At 37.6% G+C, this 19,394-nt stretch overlaps 1 protein-coding gene and 1 pseudogene across 5 annotated transcripts; both read right to left on the reverse strand.

Moving 5' to 3' along the window:
* Positions 1 to 1,623: 1,623 nt before the first annotated feature.
* On the reverse strand, positions 1,624 to 7,279 carry LOC105171139 (uncharacterized; annotated as a pseudogene). The gene is made up of 8 exons (XR_016067511.1): positions 6,728 to 7,279; positions 5,626 to 6,260; positions 4,992 to 5,559; positions 4,070 to 4,239; positions 3,522 to 3,710; positions 3,018 to 3,180; positions 2,403 to 2,589; positions 1,624 to 1,915 (listed from the first exon to the last, which is right to left on the reverse strand). The product of XR_016067511.1 is annotated as an uncharacterized LOC105171139 (transcript).
* Positions 7,280 to 8,603: 1,324 nt separating this feature from the next.
* LOC148786843 (phenylacetaldehyde reductase-like) lies at positions 8,604 to 13,451 on the reverse strand. 4 transcript variants are annotated; one of them, XM_088885400.1, is made up of 7 exons: positions 13,273 to 13,449; positions 12,165 to 12,805; positions 10,817 to 10,885; positions 10,291 to 10,482; positions 9,787 to 9,949; positions 9,487 to 9,676; positions 8,604 to 9,000 (listed from the first exon to the last, which is right to left on the reverse strand). In XM_088885400.1, exons 1-7 carry the CDS (start codon positions 13,388 to 13,390, stop codon positions 8,844 to 8,846), a joined length of 1,530 nt encoding a protein of 509 aa, XP_088741526.1. In that variant the 5' UTR covers positions 13,391 to 13,449; the 3' UTR covers positions 8,604 to 8,843. The 4 variants fall into 4 exon arrangements, with proteins under 4 accessions (XP_088741526.1, XP_088741527.1, XP_088741529.1 ...); XM_088885401.1 differs by having other exon boundaries at positions 9,487 to 9,673; positions 13,273 to 13,448; XM_088885403.1 differs by lacking the exon at positions 12,165 to 12,805 and having other exon boundaries at positions 9,487 to 9,673; positions 10,817 to 10,986; positions 13,273 to 13,448.
* Between the last annotated feature and the right edge of the window lie 5,943 nt (positions 13,452 to 19,394).

Here is a 19,394-nt window from a genome sequence, read left to right on the forward strand (position 1 = left end):
TCATCGTCAACTAAATTTTCATTCGTTGTTGCCAGTGTTTGAAAAATTTGCCCAAAAACTTGTCCGGTAAACCGGTCAAGTCGACCTTGTGTGTGATCGGAATTGTAACAGAAATCGGCTCGACCATCTTTAGTATTTTAGGAAACTAAAAAGTAACGTTTCAAATAAAGAATTTGAAAATAGCATTTCAAAACCTGTATATTTTCTTCAAGATTGTTGGGAAAATATTTGATTTCAAGTAATCGAAACGACGTTTTTAAATAGTACAATCGAATTTAGAAATCAAAAGCAATTAAAGCCACATTGGAACAAATAACATAACACAATTAGAAACACTATTTATAACAAGAAATTTAAATCGAAAACTTACAACGAGAATTGTATCGTAACAATTCTCAGTCAAATTTTGAAGTCGTTAATTTTAACCGAATCGCATAATTGCTGCTTGTTTTGAAGAAAATATACGCCCTGTATCAGCAGTGCATCGGGTTCAACGTAATTTCTCCCAGGATAAGACGGTTACAGTTCTTTCGGTTTTAGCACTATACCGAAGAACACCTCGATCAAACACTCAGAAACTTATTAAAATAAGAGACTCAAATACCAAAATTTGAAAGAAATACGAATGCTAAGTGAAAAAGGCCAATCGAGAGAGTGTTTAGGGAGAAGTGAGAATGTTGTGAAATCAAATGAAAGAATTTCAGCTTTATATAGAGAGCAATTCTTCCCAATTTAATGCAGAAATTGATACCGGCCATTAAGGCCTTCAATATCCAAATTGAAACTTTAAGCACCACATCCACTAACGGCTGAAAATTGAAGAATGGTAATCAATCCAAAAATTAAAACTTGAAACAGTAACCATGGAAATTTAATTTGATTAAAGAAAACCATTTGAATTTGAAATGAATGTACAATCCAAATATACTGCAGTAAATCAAAACTTCTCTCTCTCCCTCATTCAAATCTTTGAATTTCAAGAAATCCTTTAATAAAAATTTCAACAATCTTTGCTTCAGGAGGAGCTTAAGAAATCTGAAGCAGAAGTAGAACTTGAGACAAACAGGGAGTTAAAGACGATTTCGTATCCTCCAAGAAAACAACTTGTAATGAAAAGTCATGTATTAAAATGTCACTTGAAGGAAAACCAATGTTGTGATGAATTTGAGAATGCCAAGGATGAGCTGAATATGGAAGAAAACAGGGTCACAACACCGATGAAAGAGTTGGCGCCTATTTCTTTAGCTAAGCAGCTTGCAAAGGAGAAGAGAATGCTTCTTCTTCGGTTAAGGGACAAGCGACATGATAGTGAGAGAGGCGACGCAAAGAGCGAACGATCACCATTGCGAGATATTGGAAATTCGTTGTCGTTGAGAGGACAACATGGTTTTTCCCTTTAATTTGAGAAAGTGGGAAAAGGTAACTCCAATTGTCATAGTTGATGGAAGAGGAAGGTAGCCAAAGGCATCGATTGCTGAATTCTTGTTCTCTCTTTGCAGTGGTAGCCCAGAAAAGGCAATTGTGATAGATTATTGAATAGGCTTCCAGGTGCAGAACCAATGTAATAGATTAAGTGCAACTTTCTATCAGTGTGTGTGTGTGAACAGAAATATTACTTATCAATTACCATTGAAGGACAGGACACAAGTTTATTATTCATGTTCCACTATAGAATGTGTGGAACTTTTTAGGGTTCCAAGTGATCAAACATAGGATGTTTATATTGTGCAACATACCGACTGTAAGAGAGATAGGCCCTCAAATAGCTGATGGTTATCTAAAAAAGTTCTTCTCTTTCAAGCTTTCAACAGTTTCCTTGATTCCTTCTTCAAGAGAAGTGAACACAACACCTAGGGCTTTTGCCTTTTCTTTCGACACCTGGTAGGTGGGAACAAACGGCTTGTCATCCCCACACCTGTACAAGGAAATCCCCGAAAAATAAATAAATAATCAATATCGTGAGCGAGTGAGATTTATTACGACAAAGGACTCGATTGTTTTGTCATGCAAGTATGCTAGAAGGAGGTACAATTCCGAGCCATCATTTGAAAATTAGAAGGGAAGATATATGAAAATTATGCAATTAATGGATGCAACCAGAATAAAGATCGTAGGTATCAATTTTGCAACTCTAACTAATTTCCCCACACAAAGCGTTTGGTTGATAGCACAGCAGCTTACTTGATTCGTACACACTCAGATGTGACATAGCTTCACATACTCAAGCAACATAACAACAGCTATCTGTTAATCAAAGAAGTTATAGGATGCAAGAACGAGAGTACCAAAATGCTAATCAAAAGAAGAAATACTACTCAAAATAAATATAAGGAATGGGATACTCATTGATCAAAGTTTCACATAATATATGATATTAAAAGTCAATCACAACAAGGACTTACTTTTCAGGAAGTTTGAGAGAAGGGTACAGTTCACGCAGGATTTTCACGACCTCTGAGAAGTGTGCAACCTTCTCCACCAAACAGTATCTTCCTTTGGCCGAAGGATTCTCAAATGCCAATATATGTGCATTTGCCACATCTTTGACGTTTATCCATCCAAAGGTAGAATTTGGATGTGTTTCTCCACCTGCTTGTTCCGAGACGAAGAGTAGAGAATTCCAATGTAAAGTTCTTAATATCCCAATGCAAAAACCAAAAATTATGTAAAGAGGCAAACGCATTTGATCTGATCCACCATTGCTTTCGGCTAGGAAAAGATAAAGTAGAATTTCTCATTTGATCTGCATATCACCATTAATTTACTTATCTGCATATTACCAGTAGTTTTGACTTACTAAAATCTCTAAATTTGTCTATTGAGCAATTTTTGTTTTCCCACAAAAAACAAAAAGAGAAGAACAAACAGGGATCGAAAGGAAAGGAACACATTACAGGAAATGGATGAAAAATTCCCAAAATTTGTATACCAAAGCAAAGAAATTATGTAGATATTAGCAGGTGAATCAATTATAGATATGACGAGGGACTAAAATCTAAGGACCTGCTGGAACTTACCATTTATCAAGTTCAGAATAGCAGCGCAACTTGTGTTGAGTGTTGGCTGCAACAATGGACCAATTACCATCCCAGGGTTTATGGTAACCATGTCTATTCCTTTCTCTTTCACAAACTCCCAGGCAGCATCCTCAGCCAATGTCTTTGAAAGCAAATGCTATTGCTGGTGAAAGCAGTACGACATAAACAAGCAGAACCAAAGTGACATTTATCATGGGAAATATGTGAGAACAAAGAAGAAAAATAAGAATGTCAAGAATCATGGAATCAGTAGTTAATCACCAAATTAGTGACAACAAACCCTTGTTGCAACAAATTTGATTACTGCTCTAATATTCCTTGTCAATGTTGAAATTAATGAATATTTACCATATTTAATAGTTTAAACTGAGAAAACTACTAGATTTTGTGGAAATTGACCTAAAGAAGTAACCATACAACATCCTCTGCACCTAGTTATAGGATTAGCATTTCCCAAAAATAGAAGAGGAATAGAACTCTGACCTGCATTTCTTTGCAAAGCTCTGGACTGGACCACCAACTCTCATCCACCACCACTTCAGGTGTCCGACGTTTACCATTGTGTACAACAGCAGCTAAAGAAGATGTCAGCACTACCCTTTTAATGGATGGCGTTTTTGCCCATGAGGCAAGGACATTGATAGTCCCCTTTAATTGAGAAATCAATTCTGCCTGGGGAAATTGAAAACTGACTTCAGCAAAAAATGCTGCTACAAGTGATAAACTTAGCTGGATGAACCAAGAACTTAAAGAAATGTCTTATATTCAGTTAAACTGACTACAAGAGGTGAATAAGCAGATTAATAAATGAGTTCTATAGAGAAATAGAATGACCACACTACCTTCAGTCTAATAGCATAATTCATAATACTAAACTAAGCCAGACAGCAAAATAGTATAGTAAAAGTTGAGGCCTCTCAAATAAATGCCAGCTCTGGCATGATTGCCTTTTTCCATCAACAAGTTTCCAGTCTCCTGAGATAGTGCGACAGCAACAATTTACAAAAGAAAAAGGATAAGGGGGCAGGGACCTGTGGATTGGTGACAGCATGGTAGAAAGGGGATGCAGTGTGAAAAACGCCGACACATCCCTCAACTACAGAATCAAAGGACCCTTCTTCCAGTAGGTTTGCTTTAAGCAAGTGAAGCCTCTCCTTGGCTCCATCAAGTGAAAGTAAGTGCTGTGTCTTCTTTGGATCATCTACACAGTATTCCAAATTATCATAACGAATTTCAAAACAAGAATTGTACACACAAAAAACAACACCAACAAAACCCCATCTTTTCCAAGGCTCCATGGCAGTTACCAAGACACAATCTCTTATAACTCTACAAAACAAAATTAACATGAAAACGAATGCAACAAAGCCCATATCACCAAATAATCTGTATCACAAACAAAACCGAATTCCATAAAATCAAAAACAGAGACGATCTGATAAAGACGTTAACTCATTGGAACCTGAAAAAGGTCAACAAACCCGATCCTTAAGAGATCGTGGAATGCGATTTGAAAAAGGCTAATTCATTGGGACCTGAAAAAGGTTACCAAATTTCATCCTTAACAGATCGCGAAATGCAGGTAATTAAATGCAATCTGATAAGGGCCGCTAATTACGCCGTCAAAAGCAGGTGGTCAACAGAATCCGAGAATGATCTAAGAAACCCACGAGCAGTTTTAAGGTGAAATTTTCGTTTGAGTATCCATGCAAGGGCTTCTAATTTGATGCTATACAAATTCTTAATATCCAAAAGGCACAGTAGATACAACTGTCAAATATGGCAATCCATTGCAAAAATCTAATTTTGGACAAGCTGCGACCTAATACAAATGCCAAAAGTATACTTAACAAGTTCGCAAAAGAAGAGGTAAGTTCGCAAAAAGGGGAAGGGGAAATCACGATGACAGGTACTTCATAGCCTCTACTTCGTCCAGCAAAACATCAAACTCGCCTGGTTCAGGGAATTCTGGAGCGTCTGTGTACGGCTGAAGGTCTTTATCCAAGCCAGGGTTCAACTGCCCTTGATCGAACTTTTTGGCAAAAGCATGCAAAGTGTTTGCTTGGGCCTTGCATGTATTAAACCCGTCGCCAAAAAAGCGTGCCGCCTTCATCTCCACCGCAGTTTGAAAAGCCGCAGACCTCAAAAAATCACGAGCAGCTTGTAATCGAGCTTCAGCGAGCACCTTTTTGTGCTCCTCGATATGAATGTGATCGAACCTGCCTTCCCAAATACCATCCAATCGACCTGTTTCGTAGCCCTCTTCCATCCCTTCCTCTCTGCCGGCCAGGACTCCTTCCCTTCGACCATCAGAAAAAGCCTTGCCCTTAACGTTCTCCAATTCAGCAGAAAGCTCGGCGAGCTGCCCTTTTAAGCTCTCATTTTCAGCGACCAGAGCCTTTTCCCCTGATTCTTTCTCAGCAAATTGTCGGCGAAGATCCTCTAACTTTTTAACTGCAGTCAAATGGTCCCTCCTATGGCTGGTACATTTCAGAGCCATATTGTGGGAAAGGGCCGATGCCTGAGAGATCGCAGAAAAGCGTTCAAAAGAAGGTTAGAAATAAAACCAAAATTATTAACGGGTTACCTGCATCAAAGTATGGGCTAAATGCTCCTCAATGCGAGTATGAGAGGTCGTCATTATTGATGCCTGATCGCGAGGAAGCTGAGTTTTGCTATAAATTTCCCAAGAGGCCTGACCCGCCTCCCCGTACAAAACAGTGCTCTCCGCTGAGATGTTCCATTTGGGAACGAAGCGTTCTCCTTGGAGCTTCTCAGTTTTATGATGGTCGCATTTCAGCTCCTTGCGAGCCTCCCTCCACCAGCCTTGCACTTCCTGCAGCAGTTCATAATTAAGATCGGCAGCCTCCAAAGCCAGCTTCCCTTGCCCAAGAGATGGTTCCACTTCCCCAATTTTAGCGGATTTTGAGGACTTGGAGCTCCCGCTGCGCTTCTTAAGCTGCGGGGAAGGGTCCCCTGATCGAGGTCGTTTCTTGGGACTGGGGCTAGGAGATCGCACATTATCCCCAGCAGAGTCTTGATCAAGATTGAGGTACGTCTCAGGAGCCTCCTCAGCACACGTCCCTTCACTATCAGGAACCTCGCGACCACGAATCAGAGAAGGGGTCGCTGAAGGCTCAACAGTAGCAGCGACCAGTTTCTCAGTCGTCCCCTCCGAAGCTAACAAACGAGCTGCAATCCTAGCGTTCATGACGACCTCAACTGCCAGGACAAGAAAAGACGATTAGCAAACACGAGTACAAATAAGTACCCTTCTTCCAGTAGGTTTTCTTTAAGCAAGTGAAGCCTCTCCTTGGCTCCATCAAGTGAAAGTAAGTGTTGTGTCATCGTTGGATCATCTACACAGTATTCCAAATTATCATAACGAATTTGAAAACAAGAATTGTACACACAAAAAACAACACCAACAAAACCCCATCATCTTTTTCAAAGCTCCATGGCAGTTACCAAGACACAATCTCTTATAACTCTACAAAACAAAATTAAAACGAATGCAACAAAGCCCATATCACCAAATAATCTGTATCACAAACAAAACCGAATTCAATAAAATCAAAAACAGAGACGAATTCAACAGTAAATTATCAAAGTAAGCCTCTATTGTGCTAATCAAAATACCAGAAACACATAAAAACAGAAATGAAGGGGTTGAGAAGGGTTTTACTGACTGGGGTCCCGAACGGATGCCTTGACGATATAACCACGCTGGAGCAAGAATTTGACAATCCAGGAGGCAATGTTCCCTGATGCTCCAGTCACGCGAACAGTCTTGTAAAGATTTGAGCGGAAACAATGGTGGAAAGTAGAAAAGATTTCATTGATGAGTTGTATACAACAAGAATCAAGAAGTATGCTCAAGCTGATAATTGAAAATTGCTGTTCTGTTTCATTCTACTCGGAAGAAGAAGAAGTCGTGTATTTTATTGAGGGCCAAGGCTATAACTAATTGACTACCACGACTTCTTCTAGCCGTTTGCAAGAAACGTACTCCATTTACAAAGGCGTGACTGCGCCTTTTAGTGATAAGAAAGAACAACACTTGAAGAAAACGTTTTTATACATATTACAGAAGTATGAACGCATTGCATAAATGCGATTTTTCTCTTTCTTCTTTATCTCGTTTCTGCACTTGTTCTTGCTTCAATCTGCAATCTTGTTTCTTCACAAGTCTTCATCGCCACGCTCATTCTGCTGCTTCTCACCGCTCGTCTCCTTCTACTCTGCGCAATGCGTGTGAGGTTTTACTTTTATCAGTGGAGGTTGAAAAGTGATTGAATTGTATTCAACAGTGGTTGAAAAATGGTTGAATTGTATTCCACAGTGGTTGAAAAGTACAAAAATTAGGACCTAAAAATAAATCTAATTATTTGATACTCGATTAAAACTGATCAATAAAATTCATTTGATTCGATTTCTAGACTTAGCAAAAACTTAAACAATTCCTTTTTTGTTTAATAAGTTTTCACACTTGATTCGATTAGTATAAAAATAATTAAAATATATTTAAAAATATCAAATTACTTAAATTAGAATCATGTTTGTTTTAATTAAAATGCATATGAACTTGATTAAATTAATAATCAAATCAAAGCTTAACAGCTCTTGGCAAGGTTGCATGTACAAGTTTGATCTTTCCAGGTGAAATAAATCCAGAACGGATCTTAATGAATTTTGGTTGAATTATATTTAATTATATATTTTAATATATTTTTAAGTTTGTATATTCACATAGATACATTTTCTAAGTATTTTTTTTTTTAATTTTAAATTCAAAGCCAAAGGAGTGAGTCCTAATAAGTCAGTCTAGCAGTGCTAATCCTTCTAGCACATAATTAAGATACCGAACACATACTTTTGTATTACTGACATAACACGGGTCATAAATAAATCTGATTCAATAAGATGACTTAGCAGGTAGTAGGGAGGCAACGTCAAACAAACTCCACATGTCTCAGTCTATGTGATACTAAAAAATCTCCAGTCAACTCCCCTTATACCCACAAAATTAACTCTATCAAGCAACTAATGAACAACTTTACAAATTTTCGAGTTGATCGGGCAAGACACGCTCAAACAGACATATCTATGTCCAAAGAAATCTAAACTCTTGTTAATTAGCTAACATCTGCAGCTTTCCAACGACTTGCAAATTGTAATAATCAACTCTCAGATTCTACTCTAAGACCTCCTATATATAGAGGTTACAGTGCAGTCAAAATGGTAAGTAATTTTAGCCACTTACACTCGAAACTCTTTCTTTCTCGCAAACAGCAAGAATATCGAGCTCCCTACTCATTTTCTTTAATTCATCGTTATATTACAATTTATCAATTTTCTTTCCAAATTCAATTACTCATTTAAGTATCAAAGTGCTAATTTCTGTTTACGTGTTAATTCCTTTTTATTTAGTACTTTCAAGAAGATTTTTTTAATTGTTATAATGCTGCTGAACTTTGATTTGTGCCAAGCCTGTCCCAACTTAGATTATTTGCCTTACTACACTGTTATAATTTGTCAGTACTATTATAATTTGGTACAGAAGTATGACAAATAATTGAATAGGCTTCCCAGGTGCAGAACCAATGTAATAGATTAAGTACAACTTTCTATCAGTGTGTGTGTGTGTGTAAACAGAAATATTGCAATCAATTACCATTGAAGGACAGGACACAAGTTTATTATTCATGTTCCACTAGAGAATGTGTGGAACTTTTTAGGGTTCCAAGTGATCGAACATAGGATGTTTATATGGTGCAACATACGGACTTTAAGAGAGATAGGCCCTCAAATAGCTGATGGTTGCTTAAAAAAGTTCTTCTCTTTCAAGCTTTCAACAGTTTCCTTGATTCCTTCTTCAAGAGAAGTGAACACAACGCCTAGGGCTTTTGCTTTTTCTTTCGACACCTGGTAGGTGGGAACAAACGGCTTGTCATCCCCACACCTGTACAAGGAAATCCCCAAAAAATAAATAAATAATCAATATTGTGAGCGAGTGAGATTTATTACGACAAAGGACTCGATTGTTTTGTCATGCAAGTATGCTGGAAGGAGGTACAATACCGAGCCATCATTTGAAAATTAGAAGGGAAGATATATGAAAATTATGCAATTAATGGTTGGAACCAGAATAAAGATCGTCGGTATCAATTTTGCAACTCTAACTAATTTCCCCACACAAAGCTTTTGGTTGATAACGAAGCAGCTTACTTGATTCGTACACACTCAGATGTGACATAGCTTCACATACTCAAGCAACATAACAACAGCTGTCTGTTAATAAAGAAGTTATAGGATGCAAGAACGAGAGTACCAAAATGCTAATCAAAAGAAGAAATACTACTCAAAATAAATATAAGGAATGGGATACTCATTGATCAAAATTTCACATAATATATGAAATTAAAAGTCAATCACAACAAGGACTTACTTTTCAGGAAGTTTGAGAGAAGGGTACAGTTCACGCAGGATTTTAACGACCTCTGAGAAGTGTGCAACCTTCTCCACCAAACAGTATCTTCCGTTGGCCGAAGGATTCTCAAATGCCAATATATGTGCATTTGCCACATCTTTGACGTTTATCCATCCAAAGGTAGAATTTGGATATGTTTCTCCACCTGCTTGTTCCGAGACGAAGAGTAGAGAATTCCAATGTAAAGTTCTTAATATCCTAATGCAAAAACCAAAAATTATGTAAAGACGCGAAATCTAAGGACCTGCTGGAACTTACCATTTATCAAGTTCAGAATAGCAGCGCAACTTGTGTTGAGTGTTGGCTGCAACAATGGACCAATTACCATCCCAGGGTTTATGGTAACCATGTCTATTCCTTTCTCTTTTACGAACTCCCAGGCAGCATCCTCAGCCAATGTCTTTGAAAGCAAATGCCATTGCTGGTGGAAGCAGTACGACATAAACAAGCAGAACCAAAGTGACATTTATCATGGGAAATATGTGAGAACAAAGAAGAAAAATAAGAATGTCAAGAATCATGGAATCAGTAGTCAATCACCAAATTAGTGACAACAAACCCATGTTGCAACAAATTTGATTACTGCTCTAATATTTCTTCTCAATGTTGAAATAAATGAATATATACCATATTTAATAATTTAAACTGAGAAAACTACTAGATTTTGTGGAAATTGACCTAAAGAAGCAACCATACGACATCCTCTGCACCTAGTTATAGGATTAGCATTTCCCAAAAATAGAAGAGGAATAGAACTCTGACCTGCATTTCTTTGCAAAGCTCTGGATTGGACCACCAACTCTCATCCACCACCCCTTCAGGTGTCCGACGTTTACCATTGTGTACAACAGCAGCTAAAGAAGATGTCAGCACTACCCTTTTAATGGATGGCGTTTTTGCACATGAGGCAAGGACATTGATAGTCCCCTTTAATGCAGGATCAATCAATTCTGCCTGGGGAAAGTGAAAACTGACTTAGCTGGATGAACCAAGAACTTAAAGAAATGTCTTATATTCAGTTAAACTGACTACAAGAGGTGTCAATCTAATAAGCAGCTTAATAAATGAGTTCTATAGAGAAATAGAATGACCACACTACCTTCAGTCTAATAGCATAATTCATAATACTAAACTAAGCCAGACGGCAAAATAGTATAGTAAAAGTTGAGGCCTCTGAAATAAATGCCAGCTCTGGCATGATTGCCTTTTTCCATCAACAAGTTTCCAGTCTCCTGAGATAGTGTGACGGCAACAATTTACAAAAGAAAAAGGATAGGGGGGTAGGGACCTGTGGGTTAGTGACTGCATGGTAGAAAGGGCATGCAGTGTGAAAAACGCCAACACATCCCTCAACAACAGAATCGAACAACCCTTCTTCCAGTAGGTTTTCATTAAGCAAGTGAAGCCTCTCCTTGGCTCCATCTAGTGAAAGTAAGTGTTGTGTCATCGTTGGATCATCTACACAGTATTCCAAATTATCATAACGAATTTCAAAACAAGAATTGTACACCCAAAAACAACACCAACAAAACCCCATCTTTTTTCAAAGCTCCATGGCAGTTACCAAGACACAATCTCTTATAACTCTACAAAACAAAATTAACATGAAAACGAATGCTACAAAGCCCATATCACCAAATAATCTGTATCACAAACAAAACCGAATTCCATAAAATCAAAAACAGAGACGATCTGATAAAGACGCTAACTCATTGGAACCTGAAAAAGGTCAACAAACCCGATCCTTAAGAGACCGTGGAATGCAATCAGAAAAAGGCTAATTCATTGGGACCTGGAAAAGGTTACCAAATTTCATCCTTAAGAGATCGCGAAATGCAGGTAATTAAATGCAATCTGATAAGGGCCGATAATTAACCCTTATACTTAACAAGTTCGTAAAAGAAGAGGCATGTTCACAAAAAGGGGAAGGGGAAATCACGATGACAGGTACTTCATAGCCTCTACTTCGTCCAGCAAAACATCAAACTCGCCCGGTTCAGGGAATTTTGGAGCGTCTGTGTACGGCTGAAGGTCTTTATCCAAGCCAGGGTTCAACTGCCCTTGATCGAAGTTTTCGGCAAAAGCATGCAGAGTGTTTGCTTGGGCCTTGCATGTATTAAACCCGTCGCCAAAAAAGCGTGCCGCCTTCATCTCCACCGCAGTTAGAAAAGCCGCAGACCTCAAAAAATCACGAGCAGCTTGTAATCGAGCTTCAGCGAGCACCTTTTTGTGCTCCTCGATATGAATGCGATCGAACCTGCCCTCCTCAATACCATCCAATCGACCTGCTTTGTAGCCCTCTTTCATGCCTTCCTCTCTGCCGGCCAGGACTCCTTCCCTTCGACCATCAGAAAAAGCCTTGCCCTTAACGTTCTCCAATTCAGCAGAAAGCTCGGCGAGCTGCCCTTTTAAGCTCTCATTTTCAGCGACCAGAGCCTTTTCCCCTGATTCTTTCTCAGCAAATTGTTGGCGAAGATCCTTTAACTTTTTAACTACAGTCAAATGGTTCCTCCTGTGGCTGGTACATTTCAGAGCCATATTGTGGGAAAGGGCCGATGCCTGAGAGATCGCACCGAAAAGCGTTCAAAAGAAGGTTAGAAATAAAACCAAAATTATTAACGGGTTACCTGCATCAAAGTATGGGCTAAATGCTCCTCAATGCGAGTATGAGAGGTCGTTATTATTGATGCCTGATCGAGAGGAAGCTGAGTTTTCCTATAAATTTCCCAAGAGGCCTGACCCGCCTCCCCGTGCAAAACAGTGCTCTCCGCTGAGATGTTCCATTTGGGAACGAAGCGTTCTCCTTGGAGCTTCTCAGTTTTATGATGGTCGCATTTCAGCTCCTTGCGAGCCTCCCTCCACCAGCCTTGCACTTCCTGCAGCAGTTCATAATTAAGATCGGCAGCCTCCAAAGCCAGCTTCCCTTGCCCAAGAGATAGTTCCACTTCCCCAATTTTAGCGGATTTTGAGGACTTGGAGCTCCCGCTGCGCTTCTTAAGCTGCGGGGAAGGGTCCCCTGATCGAGGTCGTTTCTTGGGACTGGGGCTAGGAGATCGCACATTATCCCCAGCAGAGTCTTGATCAAGATTGAGGTACGTCTCAGGAGCCTCCTCAGCACACGTCCCTTCACTATCTATTTGGATAGAATCAGGAACCTCGCGACCACGAATCGGAGAAGGGGTCGCTGAAGGCTCAACAGTAGCAGCGACCAGTTTCTCAGTCGTCCCCTCCGAAGCTAACAAACGAGCTGCAATCCTAGCGTTCATGACGACCTCAACTGCCAGGACAAGAAAAGACGATTAGCAAACACGAGTACAAATAAGTACCCTTCTTCCAGTAGGTTTTCTTTAAGCAAGTGAAGCCTCTCCTTGGCTCCATCAAGTGAAAGTAAGTGTTGTGTCATCGTTGGATCATCTACACAGTATTCCAAATTATCATAACGAATTTCAAAACAAGAATTGTACACACAAAAAACAACACCAACAAAACCCCATCATCTTTTTCAAAGCTCCATGGTAGTTACCAAGACACAATCTCTTATAACTCTACAAAACAAAATTAAAACGAATGCAACAAAGCCCATATCACCAAATAATCTGTATCACAAACAAAACCGAATTCAATAAAATAAAAAACAGAGACGAATTCAACAGTAAATTATCAAAGTAAGCCTCTATTGTGCTAATCAAAATACCAGAAACACATAAAAACAGAAATGAAGGGGTTGAGAAGGGTTTTACTGACTGGGTTCCCCAACGGATGCCTTGGCGGTATAACCACGCTGGTGCATGAATTTGACAATCCAGGAGTCAATGTACCCTGATGCTCCAGTCACGCAAACAGTCTTCATCGCCACGCTCATTCTGCTGCTTCTCACCGCTCGTCTCCTTCTACTCTGCGCAATGCGTGCGAGGTTTTTACGTATATATAGTTGAATTTAATATATCTTCACAATATGCAATATTAATATATTTATAAATGTTAGTATAACATTGATATAACTATTATCTTATATTATTAAATAATATAGATTAATCGGACTATCAAAATTCAGATCAGACCGTTATATATGATAAAACTTACAAAAAAAATATGTATGGTAAAGTTTTAGACTTATTGGATATACGGATGTCGAGATATCGTACTCGAAACATAAGACTAATAATTTACGAAGGTGTATCGTTGAATCAGACCATTTAATTTTAAATCATACTGCCAGATATGATTTAATAGACACAGTCATGTATATATTTAAATTTCGTATGAATCGGGTGCCCGAATTTTAAAATATCGTAATTATTGATTAAATTTTTTAATCTCATATATATAATAAAATAATAATTAGAATTGTTCAACCATCATCATCATTATTATTATTGTTATTATTACTGTTGTTGTTATTATTATTATTATTATTATTATTTTTAGATTAATTAATAGGAATTACTAAATTTTGACATAAATTTATAAATAATAAAAAATCATAAGTAAATCACTTGTCAATTTAAAAAATATATAAATGTAATACAAATATATATTAAAATATTACATAAAGTTTATATATATCATATTAAATAATAATTAAATATTATAATTTACTAAGTTGTTGATTAAATTTATTGTTTGTATAAAGATTAAATGTATAAATAAAAGTACCATAATTTATCATTATCCAAAATAAAATGTATGGTATTGATTAATAATTATAATATATGGTCAATTTTGATTATAAACTGATCAAATATTAAATATAAAATTAAATATATAAAAAAGTCAAAAATAAAAATATATATAAAAAATAAAATAAAATATTGAGCTGGTGAAAACTCAACCTGAGCTCGAGTCGAGCCGGCTCGACTCATCTGCCACTCCTAAGCAAGAATATCGAGCTCCCTACTCATTTTCTTTAATTCATCGTTATATTACGGTTTATCAATTTTCTTTCCAAATTCAATTACTCATTTAAGTATCAAAGTGCTAATTTCTTTTCGCGTGTTAATTCCTTTTTATTTAGTACTTTCAAGAAGATTTTTTAATACGCCATCATATATAATAAATAAATTAATTCAAATTTGATCAAATAAAAAACAAGACTCCAGAAAGTTATACAAAAGTAACTGAAACCACTTGAAATGATAATAGCCAAGTGAATCAAGAATATACAACGATGGGTAAGGCGCATATATCAAGGATGGATCAAAGTCTATTAGGGACCCAACCCAACTTGTATATAGGTCTGACTAAATTTTATTGGGTGAATAGTAATTTGTCCGTATATGATATTGAAAATGAGTAAATTACCTCCTATAAAAAATAAATAGTAATTTATCCCCTGCATTTTAAAAAATGAAGCAGCTTACCGCACTACTTGAGGTGGTAATTTTTTAAAATATAGGGAGATAAATTACTACATTTTAAAAAAAAATTGGGGGATAAATTGCTATTTTATTTTTTATAAGGGGGTTGTTTGCTATTTTTCAGAATACAGATAAGTAGATTGCAATTTACCCAATTTTTGTTGATTCTAGACTTCTAGAGCACATGCATTGGACGGAAACACTCTATTGTTGGTAGTGGATTTTTTTTAATATTAACTAGCCGTTGCGGCATACTGTACCCACGTGCATATAATAAATAATACTTTATATTTTAAAATATATTATGAATAGAAAAATATACATTATATTTCTAGATTAAATAATATATAAAAATGTATTCTTGCGCAGACTTGGATTTGGCATCTTTCTGAACTTTTGTAACCATCTGCATCCAATTATTGAACTGGGCTAAAAGATTCATGCTAAAGGAGTTAAATCTGTAAGACTTATACATTTACATGCTGAAGAGATGTTTCTTCGCCGGCAGGAACCAACGTTGGACGAGGATAACAGATGCTCAGGACGTTGTAAGGCCATCATTGGCAGAATTGTGGAGCAAGTGAGGGCGGAGACTGAGCAATGGTCACAAATGCAAGAAATGCTGGGGAGGGTGAGGGAAGAAATGGAAGAACTGCAGGCGTCCCGTGATTTCTGGGAACATCGAGCGCATAATTCAGATAGCGAGATTCAGTCCCTTAAACATGCTGTATGGACCTTTGGGCATGTTCTTGGTTTTGTTTGTGTTCATTGTGGTGAATTTCTGTTATTTTACATAGTTTATGTTTTCTTTTAGGCGGAAGAATGGAAAGAGAAAGCTCATGGGTATGAAAACAAGGCCAATGAGCTGCAACTCCAACTATATGTGTTGGAAAAATATTTGGTTTCAAGTAATCGAAACGACGTTTTGAAATAGTACAATCGAATTTAGAAATCAAAAGCAATTAAAGCCACGTTGGAAAAAATAACATAACACAATTAGAAACGCTATTTATAACAAGAAATTTAAATCGAAAACTTACAACGATCGTAACAATTCTCAATCCAATTTTGAAGTCGTTAATTTTAAGCGAATCGCAGAATTGCTGTTTGCTTTGAAGAAAATATACGCCCCGTATCAGCAGTGCACCGGGTTCAACGTAATTTCTCCCAAGATAAGAAGTTTACAGTTCTTTCGGTTTTAACACTATAACGAAGAACACCTCAATCAAACACTCAGAAGCTTATCGAAACAAGAGACTCAAATACCAAAATTTGAAAGAAATACGAATGCCAAGTGAAATAGGCCAATCGAGAGAGTGTTTAGGGAGAAGTGAGAATGTTGTGAAATCAAATGAAAGAATTTCAGCTTTATATAGAGAGCAATTCTTCCCAATTTAATGCAGAAATTGATACCGGCCATTAAGGCCTTCAATTTCCAAATTGAAACTTTCAGCAATACATCCACTAACGGCTGAAAATTGAAGAATGGTAATCAATCCAAAAATTAAAACTTGAAATAGTAACCATGGGAATTTGATTTGATTAAAGAAAACCATTTGAATTTGAAATGAATGTACAATCCAAATATGCTGCAGTAAATCAAAACTTCTTTCTCTCCCTCATTCTAATCTTTGAATTTCAAGAAAGCCTTTAATAAAAATTTCAACAATCCCGCACAAATTCATAGATTTGAACTCAAACTTCTATGACTTGCTTTCAACAATGGTACCTTTCGGTTTGAACCACTGTCTAAGTTATCTAACGTCAGTTATCAACAGGTTAAATGGAACTAAGCCTTGAATTTAAGCCTGTGAGTGTGACAACGTCTGTCAGTAACAACAAGCCACCAGCTTTGTGTTGATTTTTAGGGTTGACACTTATGCCATGTGTCCTGATCCTATTCATGAATGCTTTCAGGAATAACCCAATTCCTTAATTGCGGCCAATCAACGATATTCACTTAGTTGGGCGTCTCCAGGGATGCACTGCTAGCATCTCGTCTTTTAAGACTTGACCCCATTTAGAGATAAACTCTTACTATACTTGCAGTAGTAGCACCTTGCAGAATTTCAGGAGACAGACTCCATATACAAAGTATCAGTCTATTTGGTGCTCTGACATACCCTTACGACTTGTTGATACCACATTGAACCTTCTTTGTGGGATCTCCACTCAAAAGGTTGGGTTGCCGTCGTAGGTACATCACTCATGGGTTTTCAATCCCATCCCCAATCTGGACTTATGAACTTGTGACAGATTCAATCCTTTCGTCAAAGGATCAGCCACATTGTCCTTTGTTCCCACAAAGTCAATGCCTATTACTCTGTCTGACACTAATGCGCTTATAGACTTCAGTCTAACTTGGATGTGTCGTTTGGTCTTTTGATTGTATTTACAACTCCTTACCTTTGCTATTGTGGTTTGGCTGTCACAATGTACAACAATCGGTAGAAGAGGCTGACTTACAATAAGAAGTTGTGATAACAACCCAAATAGCCATTCTGCCTCGGTACCAGTCGTATCTAACGCACATAACTCGACTTCAAACGTAGACCGGGTTATCAAAGTCTGTTTTGCAGACTTCCAGGAGATTGCGCCCCCACCTAAGGTAAAAACATATCCTGAGCACCCATTACTCCCGGAGTTTTTGGCTATCCAGCTAGCATCACTATATCCCTCAAGAACAACAGGAAATCTGCCATAATGTATGACCAGTGACACCGTGCCCTTTAGCTACCTTAGTACTCTATCCAAAGCACCCCAATGAGTTTTTTCAGGACAACTAGTGTATCTAGCCAGCTTAGAGACAGAAAATGATATATCTGGTCTCGTGCCATTTACCAGATACTGTAAGCTCTCAATAATTTGGGAATACCTTAGCTGTGCAACCGAAACACCACTTTCATTTTTTAATAAAGCTACAGAAGGATCATATGGTGTTTTTGCAATTCTACTGTTTTGATAACCAAATTTCTCAATTATCTTCTTAACATAATGAGATTGAGAAATGGCAATTCCATCAGTTGACCGAGTCAACTTGATGCCAAGAATCACATTAACCTCACCATATCCTTCATTTCAAACTTGTTTTTCAAAAATGACTTGGTTTCGGTAATAATATCTAGACATGATCCTATTAACAGAATATCATCCACATACAGGTATAGAATTATCATTTTATCTCTTTCAACCTTGCAGTATATACATTTATCATTCTCATTTACAGTGAAGCCGAATGCAAGAATAGTTTTATTAAATTTTTTATGCCACTGTTTGGGTGCTTGTTTAAGTCCATATAGAGACTTAACAAGTTTACAAATTTTATACTCGTTACCATGAGCTACAAACCCCTCAGGCTGATTCATGTAAATTTCTTCCTTGAGTTTACCATACAAGAAGGCTGTTTTCACATCCATATGATGAATTGAGAGATTATACACCGAAGCAAGTGCTATAAGCACCCGGATTGTAGTCAATCGAGCTACCGGAGAATAGCTATTGAAATAGTCTATTCCATCCTTTTGTTTAAACCCTTTAGCCACCAATCTGGCATTAAACTTATCTATGATCCCATCAGGTTTCAGTTTCCTTTTAAAGATCCACTTACATCCAATAGTAGTACACCCCGGAGGGAGATCGACTAGCACCCATGTTCCGTTGGAAACAATGGAGTCCATCTCACTTTTGCCAGCATCTTTCCACTGCTTGTCTTCTGAAGAAGCCATAGCATCTTTGAAAGTGATCGGATCATACTCGACGTTGTAAGTGACAAAGTCACTTCCAAAATCCTTGGCAATCCTAGCTCTCTTACTTCGTCTAGGTTCATCTGACTCCTCATGAGTCTGATTAGAACTACTAGAACTAACCCCCACTTTTGATATCTTTTCCACATATTCAGGAATAGATGTGGAGGCAAGTGAATCATCAAGCGAAACATTTGAAGGTATTCTTATTTTTAAAGAAAATACATCTTCTAGAAACACAGCATCACGAAATTCGACTATTGTGTTGACCTCAATGCCTGGAATTTCTGATTTAATAACCAGAAATCTTAAGGCATAACTTGTCTCCACATAGCCCAAGAACACAGCATCGACAGTCTTAGGACCCAATTTCTTTCGTTTGTGTTCCGGGATCAGCACTTTTGCTAGGCACCCCCACACTCGAAAGTATTTGAGGCTTGGTTTCCTACCTTTCCACAACTTGAAAGGAGTACTCGTATTGTGTTTCAGAGGGACTCTATTCAGAATATGGCAAGCCGTATTCAAAGCCTCTCCCCACAAATACTTTGGTAACCCAGAGTTAGTAGGAGACAGTTAATCATGTCTTTAAATGTTCTATTCTTTCGTTCAACCATTCCATTAGACGAAGGGGAATAAGGAGGAGTCTCTTCATGATTAATGCCAAAAGTTTGACAATATTCATTGAACTTACTCGACTCATACTCTCCTCCTCTATCGGACCTTAGTCTTTTAAGTTTTTTACCAGTTTAGGTTTTTGCTTCATTTT

The sequence above is a fragment of the Sesamum indicum genome, linkage group LG9 (assembly GCF_026168435.1).
Source record: "Sesamum indicum cultivar Baizhima isolate 11 linkage group LG9, ASM2616843v1, whole genome shotgun sequence".
In the NCBI taxonomy this organism is placed as follows: domain Eukaryota; kingdom Viridiplantae; phylum Streptophyta; class Magnoliopsida; order Lamiales; family Pedaliaceae; genus Sesamum; species Sesamum indicum.